At 28.9% G+C, this 10,515-nt stretch overlaps 2 protein-coding genes across 7 annotated transcripts; one reads left to right on the top strand and one right to left on the bottom strand.

Moving 5' to 3' along the window:
- Positions 1–1,166: 1,166 nt before the first annotated feature.
- LOC11434663 (F-box/LRR-repeat protein At3g03360) lies at positions 1,167–3,794 on the top strand. 6 transcript variants are annotated; one of them, XM_024770043.2, is made up of 4 exons: positions 1,167–1,331; positions 1,700–2,734; positions 2,816–2,977; positions 3,377–3,794. In XM_024770043.2, exons 2-4 carry the CDS (start codon positions 1,733–1,735, stop codon positions 3,677–3,679), a joined length of 1,467 nt encoding a protein of 488 aa, XP_024625811.1. In that variant the 5' UTR covers positions 1,167–1,331; positions 1,700–1,732; the 3' UTR covers positions 3,680–3,794. The 6 variants fall into 6 exon arrangements, 5 of the variants coding, with proteins under 5 accessions (XP_024625811.1, XP_003626501.1, XP_024625812.1 ...); XM_003626453.4 differs by having other exon boundaries at positions 1,168–1,331; positions 1,676–2,734; XR_003006796.2 differs by having other exon boundaries at positions 1,169–1,331; positions 1,676–1,920.
- Positions 3,795–7,770: 3,976 nt separating this feature from the next.
- On the bottom strand, positions 7,771–10,286 carry LOC11434212 (GDSL esterase/lipase At5g18430). The gene is made up of 5 exons (XM_003626452.4): positions 10,002–10,286; positions 8,899–9,026; positions 8,571–8,813; positions 8,229–8,481; positions 7,771–8,103 (listed from the first exon to the last, which is right to left on the bottom strand). Exons 1-5 carry the CDS (start codon positions 10,255–10,257, stop codon positions 7,871–7,873), a joined length of 1,113 nt encoding a protein of 370 aa, XP_003626500.2. The 5' UTR covers positions 10,258–10,286; the 3' UTR covers positions 7,771–7,870.
- Between the last annotated feature and the right edge of the window lie 229 nt (positions 10,287–10,515).

Here is a 10,515-nt window from a genome sequence, read left to right as displayed (position 1 = left end):
TTGCTTGGTTTTTTTTATTTTTTATTTTTAAGGTTTTCCTCCCTCTAAATATCTGTTTTTATTTTATTTTATTTTATTTATTTTTTATCATTTAAAAAGTGTAACAAACTAGATGAGTATATTTATAATTACTTTTTTATTATCCCAATTATACTCTTAAACAACATTTTCTATAATAAAGATCGTTGTTGGTTTCACTAAACAAAAGAATTTATATTATATTTTTTTATATGATGATCAGTCTAGTTTGTTATAACTTGAAAACAACAAAAATTTATATTTTTAGTTTTAATCCAAATCAAATTTTCATAATAAAACCACTGTTAATAATTTTCAAACATTAGCGGAGTAAATATTTTTAGTTTTAATCCAAATCAAAATTTCAAAAAAAAATCACGGTTAATAATTTTCAAACGTCAGCGCCGTAAAAAGAGCGGAAAGAAGGGCACTCGAACACGTGGGTGCTCGTCTTTTAGCTAGTATAGTATAAATATATAGTATTGAAATATAGATATCTTTCTTTTGAAGGAATAGAATATAAATACCTATGATTTTAATCAAATAATTTTAATCAAAAATTATATAACCAGTGAAAAGACTCACACTTGACACTCATGTGCCTGTCTTTTCGCTGTTTTTATTGTGTTAATGTTTGAAAATTATGAACGGTGATTTTTTATGAAATTTTAATTTTGATTAAAAGTTAAAATATAAATTTTTTTTTCTTTCAAATTATAACAAATCAAGATTAGTCACGATTATCTATTTCAATGAAATTAACAATATAACAAAAATATAATTTATATTCTTTTTTTTATTAATGACGCAAACAACAATCTTTATTACAGAAAAAGTTGTTATTTAAAGATATAATTGAGATAATGAAAAAATAAATATAGATACTCGTCTAATTTGTTAGATTTTTCAAATGATAAAGGAAATACTGAATATTAATGTTTATTATATTTTTATTTGAATATTTGAATTTATTTTTATCTATTTTTTAAATATGTTATTTGTATTGAAAATTTAAAATATTTTTTAGAAGGGAAAAAGTCGGACTAAAAAAATTGAAATAAACATTGAAGTGTGAGGAAACTATCTGCGCATCCAAAAATTATTTACTATTTTTAAGGAACAAAACAGTTTCACGCGTGCGCGTGTGCTGAGTTTATAACGCTGGTTGGTTTTACTTTTATTTTATGTTACGATTATTAAGCAAGTGTCTCGCAAACAAAGTGAATAGAATAGCGGTGCCGCTGAAACATAATTCGGTGAGTTCCTCCTTGTTTCCAGAATCTCAACTCGCTTGCACATATCTTCTTCTCTGAGTGAGTTATCATCTCATCGCTCAAAATTCTCTTATTTCCATGATTTTTTTTATTACAATTAAAGCATACTATTAGGTTCACATGTTGGATGATGGATGGATGGATTGGTGGAAGGAACTGTAACATAATTTTATTTTCATAATATATTTATTTAACTAGTTTGTAACATCACTTTCGATTCATTGTTATACTTATACAATGTACGTGATTTGTTCTAAAGCATATAATGAGATCCATATACTTTCATATTCTAGATTGAGCCTCAATTTGCATCTTACATAGAAACAATGATTTTCACTGGGATTGTATAAATTTCTTTTTCACTTTGCATCTTTTCATTGCAGCTACAAAAATATATTAAATTTCAGGTGCCCTGGGACCATTTTCTTTAAGACCAAAAAATGGAAGATCGCATTAGTGAGTTGTCTGATGACATCTTGTCTTATATCCTGACTATGTTATCCATGAAAGATTTGTTTAAAACTAGTATACTATCTAGAAGGTGGTGCAATCTTTGGGCTCTAAGGAAAGATCTATTCTTCGATATCTTCATGCTTGGAAGCAATGAGGACGATCTGCTACAATCCGGGTATCTCATTGAAGTCCCTAGTGTCTCTACTGTTGATAGATATGTCGATTTGAATCTATGTACGGATGAATTTGTAAAACTAGTAAACCAGTTTGTCAAAAAATTTCAAGGAACAAAGATCGATTCTTTCCTTGTGAACTTCTATATAAATAGTAAACACAACAACATTATTGATCAATGGATAAGTTTTGCAATTGCAAGGGGAGTTGTAAAAGTGGATCTACTCTTTAAAGGAAGCCCTTATGCACATTGCACTACTCGACGCAATCTATGTAAAATTGACTTTGCCTTATTTTTGGAGACCAATGCTTCAACTCTAAACCACATATGTCTTGAAAATTGTATTGTTTTCCATCCCACCAATTGCGACTTCACTCCATTAAAAAATTTGAAATCTCTATCGCTTGATAGTGCAAAGCTGGATGAAACTTTCATTGAAAGTTTGTTATCTAATTGTCCACAACTTGAAGAGCTTTGCTTACTTTTTTGTGAATTGAAATCATTAATGCCAGAGATAGTAAGTTCATCTCTATGTCATCTCAAGGCTATAGGGTGCTATTTCGTATACGAAACTCTCTACCGAGTGGAAGTAAACTTGATTTTACTTGATTGTCTTAATCTCACTTCATTGGAGTTAGATTGTCTTGAATTTACTTCATTGGAGAACGGTTTGAATACCATGAACTTTAATACTCCTGTGCTGAAGAGAATTGAATTCTTCATTTCATTGAAACAAGAGCTTAATACATATGTTGCTTTATGTGCAACTTTTTTTCCTGAACTTGAGATTATGCAGTTGAGCACATTATCAATGGTTAGTCATAAATTGTTGGAAGGATGGTTTTTTTTTTTTTCATTGAAGTTTCTTTAATCTTACAACATACATTTTGTTCAGGTAACAACTTCCCTACAAACTACTCAACCACTCAAACATCTTAAACAGTTGAACCTCTTCATTTTCTTGTACTCTGAAATATTAGATGATGTGGAGTATGATCCTTTATGGATTTTAAACATCCTTCAAGTTTGTCCTTTTTTGCAGAAACTTTCAGCCATGGTGAGTGAACATATGGTTAATATACATGTTTTACTTTCTTCCTTTTTAATGGTTATCGTTCTGATTTATATATATATGCATAGCTTTGGAAATGAATTTACACTTTTGACCACCTAGTTGATCTTGCAGTTAAGGCCACAACATTGAAACATCCTTATATTCAAAAATCAATTTGACCGTATTGCAATTGGCCACCCATTATCTTTGAAAATGATTTGATTCCTAAGTAGTAATTGCAACTCTTCCTTGAAGCAATTTTTTTTTTTTTAGAATTATATAACATTTTGTTATTAATTTAGATAATATTGTAAGATGTTTTGATTTACATTCTTTGTTACATGTTTGCCAACTTTTAATATCATTCTTCTTGTGTTTTTATTTTATTTTTAATTTGGACAGTTTGCAGATCCAAAGTTGTTTGACAATCAAAAAGATATCAGGGATGTTGAAACATTCTCTCATGACGAAGTAAAAGTTATTGAATTAGGAGGCTGTGTTGGCAATTGGTATGAAATTGAATTTGTTATGAATGTTCTAAAATATGCCCACAAACTTGAGCAAATAGTTGTGAGCCCCTTTTGGAGAGAAGATGAATCATTGGATTGGAAGTCTAATCCTATTTGGTTTCAAGGTGGACGTGAAAAGCTGAGTGAAAAGCTGAGTGGTCAAGTAGTACAAGGAGAAAAACTTGTGATCGTATAACATTGTTTTGCGTTTTTTTTGCTCTAATAAATTATAGAATATCATCAACATTGATCATAACTTTACTGCTAATGATCATATTCATTGTAATAATAATATGCATTTGATTATCATATTTTTTTTTGCTAAATTAATCTCTTCAACCATACATATGATGGCAAACAATTCAAATTTTGTTTTAGTCTGAACTTATTTTCTTCAAAAAGGTACTTATATCCAACTGTATTTTTATCATATTGGATTAAATATGTTTTAAGTTTCTACAAAATTAAAAGTTTTTAAATTTAGTCCTACAGAAAATTTATTTACTTTTAGTCCCTATTTGTATTTTATAAGGATTATGAAAGACTAAAATTTACTATTAAAATTTATGATTTTGCGGGCACTAAAAACATACTTTAGTTTAATTTCTACGTGCATAAAAATTACCCCACAAACATATCCAAGTAAATTTCTTAATGTCACATTTATTTTTTTTTGGTAGTGGCCACGTGTGCGTTGACTGGGTCAAAATTGGTCCGGGGTGCCAAAATTGCAAAAGGGGCTAAACATAGGGGGATCAAAGATAGTTATTTTTATTAGGGGGTCAAAATCGCAACATTTAAATACTTAGAGAGGCAAAACTGTAATTAAACCTATTGATTAATCCTAAGGCTCAAAAATATGGAAAGAATGATGTTATTTTAATTTTGACAAAGTTGTAGAATTCGATGAAAACAAAAAGATATTAGGGATGTTGAAATATTATCTCATGACAGGTAAAAGTTATTGAATTGGGAGGTTGTGTTGATAATTGGTATGAAATTGAGTTTGTTAGGAATGTTTTAAAATATGTTCATAAACTTGAGCAAATGGTTGTGACTTGTGAGTTTCTTTTAGCCTTTGTTTGGATTGAGCGATTTATTGAAGAGAGAAGTTTAGATGAGAGAAAGAAATGAGGAAAATTGGTTGTTGATAGAAAATCTGAATGATTTAACATACATAAATATCAGAGGAAGTCTTGTCCCGCTTCCAACTTGCATAATTGTTTTAGGCTTAAATGCAATTTTTTGGTCCTTCTATTTTTAATTTTGTTAATTTTCTAAATCCCATTTTTTAAAATCAATATTTTGATCCCCTTATTTAAAAAGTCAACGAAACGAGTTTTTGATGAAGATGAGGATAGATGATGAAGATAGGAGTAAATTATGATTAATCTTTACGATGATGATTAATTTTTGTTAATTTTTTATATCCCATTTTCTAAAACCAATATTAACCAATATTTTTATGCATGGCTTCATAATTAACTTTACACATCTTTATATAATTGAAGAATCCTAACTTCTAGAACTCTCAAATTGATTTTCCTCCCAAAATTGAATCATCATCTATATCTATCCTTCATTCATCTTCCTCTTGATGGCTTTCGATTTCTAACCCATTTGTAACAAACAACAACAACACCAAATTTGTAAGTTGTTTACTAACATGAGGCCATATCTAACTTCCTCTTTCGATTCCTTTCCACAATCCACATTGAAACTGAAACAGAGGATGAAGACGGAAGATGATGACAGAACGATAAAGCAGATATCGGGACAATGAAGATTGAGATGGTTGTGATTGTGATGTGAGGACTGAGGAATGACGACACAACGATGGTTGAGGAAGGATCTGATGTCTCTTCTATCTCGGTTTTGATTTCAATTTGGTAACATATTTCGGTTTCTATTTTATTCCCACAATTCACTTTTATTTCAATTTTAATTTGTTTTACTATTTTTTATTATTTATTTTAAAACATTAATGGCATGGAAATTAAAATATGATCGATCGTTGTATAAGATGAATATCTTAATAAATACACACAAATATAATAAAATGTACCATATTATAAATACTCGTAAATTTATAGATGCACATATAGATAAAATTAATTGGATTTAGTAAAAATATTAATACATAGAATAAAATCATTTTTTATGAATTTGTGTTATTTCTGTTACATAAAATATTAGAAATTCAATGAAAAAGTTAAGTAAAATATTGGGTTAATAGGTCTTTACCTCCTGTAATATAGGTCATTTTCGGTTTTCCCTCTGTAAAATTTTTATTTTTATTTACCACCCTATAAAATATTTTTGTTTTGATTTACCCCCTAATAGGCCAAAAAAAAACGAAAATTTCTTGAAAAAAAAATTGGTTTTTGTTTGGCCTATTAGGGGGTAAATCAAAACAAAAATATTTTATTCAATCAAAATAAAAATTTTACAGGGGAGAAAACAAAAAATGACCTATATTACAGGGGTAAAGACCTATTAACCTTAAAATATTTAATAGATAAGATCAAAAGTTTGTTGAGATATTTATGCCAATTCAAATATTGGTTTTAAAAAATAGAAAAATAATAAAAATATTATGAATAAACGTTAAAGTGACACGTGGCATAAAACATCTTACTTTATATATATATACTATTGATAGTATAAATTATGTTTGATTTTCAAAGAAATAAGTTTCGGTTTATTTTTAAAACAAATCTTTCTTCAATATATTTTTGAAACAAATCTTTTTTATATATTTTAAACAAATCTTTCTTATATATTTTTAAAACAAATATTTCTTTCTTATATATTTTTAAAACAAATATTTTTATAATCCAAATAAAAAAACATATCTTCTAGGTGTAACAAAAACGATAAAGATTTTTATTTTTTTTAAACTTGCCCTTTCTAAAAGTCACCATTATTATTATTATTATTAGCCCGTGAAAAACATATATATCTATACTATATATATAAAGAAAATAACATTTTTAAATTTTTTAGGTTGACTTTTTCTTTTTTAAAATTACCCTCAACTTTTAATACAAATGACACTTGTAATAAATAGATAGAGCAAATTTAAATATGAGTCCAGTTATTTTTTCATTATCATTTAAAAAGTGTAACAAACTAGAAGAGTATATCTATACTTACGTTTTCATTATCCAAATATAACTTTAAACAACTTTTTCTATAATAAAGATTGTTGTTAGTGTCATTAAAAAAAATGTTATATTGTTGTTGTCATTGAAATAGATAATCATGGTTGTCCTCGTGAGCTTAACTCAGTTGGTTGGGACAATGCATAAAATATGCAAGGTTCGGGGTTCAAACTCCAGCCACTACCCAAAAAATGAATAGATAATCATGATTAGTTTGATTTGTTATAATTTGAAAGCAACAAACATTTATATTTTTAGTTTTAATCAAAATCAAAATTTCATAAAGAAACATTGTTTATGATTTTCAAATGGGAGAAAACTTATCTACAATTCTTTAGGTGCTTTTTGTATGGTTCTTAACTAAATTCGTGATTTCCTCAAATCCATAATAATCTCAAAGTTTGTTATATCCAAAAAATATGTATTTTTAGTTAAGAATCATACGAAAAACACCTAAGAAATTGTACCTAAGTTTTCTCCTTTCAAATGTTAGCGCAATAAAAATAGCAAAAAAATATGCGCGTGAGTGCTTGTCTTTTCGCTAGTATAAAATAAAAATAAAATAACAATCCTTTTCTTATTAATTATATTTCTAGTGGCATATACTTGATAGTTTGTTACAACTTTTTTTTAAGGATAAAGGAAAAAATTGGACATATACTCCTATTGTGTTTATTAGAATTTTTTTAATATTTGAATTCACTCTCGTCTATTATCTTTTTAAAATGATAAGGAAAAAATAGGATATATATAATTTGTCACATTTTGTTTTAATATTTGAATTTACTCTTATCTATTTTTTATAAGTGTTTGTATTGAAGTTAAGGGTAATATTGGAAGGAGAAAAAGCCAACCCAAAAGAGACTATTTTCTTTATATACAGTATAGATATAATTTAAAAAGAAAAAAAAATTGACTTGCAATGTAACATTAATTATATTTTTCCAATTGTATCCCTATATACACTAGTCTTAAAACATTACTTTTATTTTATATTTCAATAATTAATAGGGATATTTTGATAAAATGACTGTTCTTTTTCTTCTAATCATTGTATTTTTTGATATGTATGTAAAAACTTTAAACAATATTTATTTTAGAGTAAAATTTAATAAAAACTAAATTTAGAAGGACACAATTTTATAGAGAATGCGGTAGTCACACACTTGGTACAAATTAAAACCAAATTCCAATTCCAATTACAAGAAGAAATGTGAGAGTTGTTATGTGGTATCATCCAATGCTAAGATGGTGCTAAGGTTCATTGGATTCATGTATCTTTTAGAACCTGACAAAATTCGCTCCACAATAATTTTGTTTGCCTTTTCAGATGGATGGAATGCATCCCAAAATGCATACAAGTCTCTATCTGGGCATAAATTAGAGAGTGGTGTGCACAAACCAATCCCGTTGTAGGCTCCTTGTCCACAACAAGCAATTCTTGATGTAATAAATCCTGTTCAACAATAACATTTTTATATATACATGTTAATTAATAACATACGATACTATTTAATTTGCATTATTGTGAATAAAATTCATGGAAATTAACAAGTTAGCATATAATAGAAGTTAGAGTACCATATGCTTTGGGGTTAGTAACGAAATCACTATGTATTAATGCTGTATTTGTAGCAATAAAAACGTCTTTGCCAATTTTCTTGTTGAGTCCTTGTACCATGTGTTGTAGTTGAGGATTGTACAATGTTGCAGCTCTTTGAAGTTCAGCAGAACACCCTCCATCTGTTCCGCGCATCGCCATTTCTGCTGGAACACACCCCAATGGTCCGGTGCCTGTCACAAGAACTCTACGAGCTCCTATATCATATAGTCTCTGCAACATATATATAATTATGTCAAACTCTTATCACGACGTTGACATCTTACATAGATAAATTTTAGTATACCAGTTAGGTTATTTACCTCTAAGAGTTTGCGATACTCTATGATGAGAAATTTGACATAATCTTGTAGCGAATATTCGCGAGACCTTGCGGAATAAGGCACCAAGTAGTAATTGTTTACAAAATCGTTACCACCAACGGTGATGAGGACTAATGCTTTATTGACCAACTTCTCAGCTCGGGCTGCGCCGATCATAGAGGCCACTCGATGTTGGTACTCTTCGAAGTAATCTAATTGTCTATACATTCTGATTATATTAAGCTGCAAAATTTAAAAAAATTCAATACAATAAACCGAAGTTTACATTTGATTTGATTATATATACAATGGCAACTAGCATACTTACAAATTGAACTCCAGTATCGTTGAGAATGCCAATTCCAGCTGAAGCAAAATTGGCTCCAGCTAAAAGCTTTTCACCTCTTAGTCGTGGACTCAAGTATGGCAATACCGACTCAATACCAAGTTTTTGGCCTGATAATCAAAGAAAAAATAAATTTGAATTGCATACCAAAATTAAAGATACCAAAAATATGAAATTGGTCTCTAGTTTGTGTCTCTAGCAATTTACATGTCAAATTAGAGATGTATTTATTTTCGTTTATAACTTTTCATAGCTAGTTTAATATTTTTTACTAGTGTGTTTGATATTTGATTGATTAGTGACCATTTACATGTCAAATGAAATAATCGCATATATATTTCATACTTGTTTTGGACATGTGGTTGATGGAATTCAAAAAAGGAAGTAGTGTTGAAAAATTGACAAATACCCTCTACGTTTTTTTAAGTGTTTGGGATTGACAAATTCCCGAACTGGAATTGGCATTTGTATTCGGGATTCTGATGGTACGTTTGTCTTGGCAAAGGTCGTCAGTTTTCCATGTATTTATTCGGTTGATGTTGGTGAAGCTTTGGTTAAGTGATATGCAATTTGACAATGTTGATTTTGAAACCGATTCCAAGATTACCCATGACGCTTTTCATTCTACTCAAGAAGACATTTCTGAATTTGGATGCGTTATTTCTTCTTGTCGATCTCTATTCAGCTCTTTTTTTACCAACTCTAGGGTGGAGTTTGCTAGGCGACAAGCAAATGTGGTTGCTCATGTGCTTGCAGGAGAATCCACGTTTCTAGTTAGTCCCGTTGTTTATTTTAGTATATCTGATTGTATTGAATATCTTATTATTAATGAAATGCTATAAGCATATTTCTTTAAAAAAAATTGTTTTTTTAAGTGTCGAATTTTTAGATTATTTTTTTATTTGTCATTTTCAAAGTAGGTTTGTTAAAATTATCTCTAGTTATTTATTGTAAAGAGAAATAACTTAAAAGATGATAAGTAGAAAAATAATGGGTAGACGATAAATAATCCTATTAAAAGTAACAACTTATTTTAGTATGCGTAAATAATCTTAAAAAGACAATTAATTAATGTGACACTTAACTGATAAGATCAGGAATATTGAGACCATTGGAGAATCGACCGGTTGGCCTACCGGTCGGATAATCAATTCCATAAGGAGGAGAATCAGCCCTAGCAGTAGTTACCAAATAATTGTTGTTGCCACTGTCAACAAGTGAATCACCAAATACAAAGAAAGCCCTTTGCTTGGAATCAGCATCAGCTGGGACAATGACCCCAATTACTAAGAATATACCAAAAGATATCATCAAAGGAACAAAAGATGAAGGATTTGCCATTTGCCTTGAGTTAGTTGAAAAGAATTAACCTTTTTCAATATGTGTATTGGATACATCAATTTGATGCCTTTTTATAGCCACTTTTTTTAAACAATAAAAGAGTGAATTTTAGGTAGAATGAACTTTTTGGTGGTATTTAATTGAAATGAATTGTTTCAAGTTGCATGTTTTCTAGTTTTGAAAGTGCATGACATGTGAAATTGGTTGAATGGAAATGCAATAAGAAATAATTTCCGCCGCCCAAAAGCATACAAAAAA

The sequence above is a fragment of the Medicago truncatula genome, chromosome 7, assembly GCF_003473485.1.
Source record: "Medicago truncatula cultivar Jemalong A17 chromosome 7, MtrunA17r5.0-ANR, whole genome shotgun sequence".
Classification (NCBI taxonomy): domain Eukaryota; kingdom Viridiplantae; phylum Streptophyta; class Magnoliopsida; order Fabales; family Fabaceae; genus Medicago; species Medicago truncatula.
The sequence above is the reverse complement of the archived record's forward strand: the minus strand, read 5'-3'. Positions and strand labels throughout refer to the sequence as shown.

What these genes read in the sequence shown, in the direction of transcription:
- LOC11434663 (XM_024770043.2), top strand. Translation starts at nt 1,733, where the DNA reads ATGGAAGATCGCATTAGTGAGTTGTCTGATGACATCTTGTCTTATATC. An exon ending in AGTTGAGCACATTATCAATG is followed by an intron (nt 2,735 to 2,815) that starts GTTAGTCATAAA and finishes CATTTTGTTCAG; the next exon opens with GTAACAACTTCCCTACAAAC. An exon ending in TGCAGAAACTTTCAGCCATG is followed by an intron (nt 2,978 to 3,376) that starts GTGAGTGAACAT and finishes TAATTTGGACAG; the next exon opens with TTTGCAGATCCAAAGTTGTT.
- LOC11434212 (XM_003626452.4), bottom strand. Translation starts at nt 10,257, where the DNA reads ATGGCAAATCCTTCATCTTTTGTTCCTTTGATGATATCTTTTGGTATA. An exon ending in AGTATCGCAAACTCTTAGAG is followed by an intron (nt 8,482 to 8,570) that starts GTAAATAACCTA and finishes TATATGTTGCAG; the next exon opens with AGACTATATGATATAGGAGC. An exon ending in TACTAACCCCAAAGCATATG is followed by an intron (nt 8,104 to 8,228) that starts GTACTCTAACTT and finishes ATTGTTGAACAG; the next exon opens with GATTTATTACATCAAGAATT.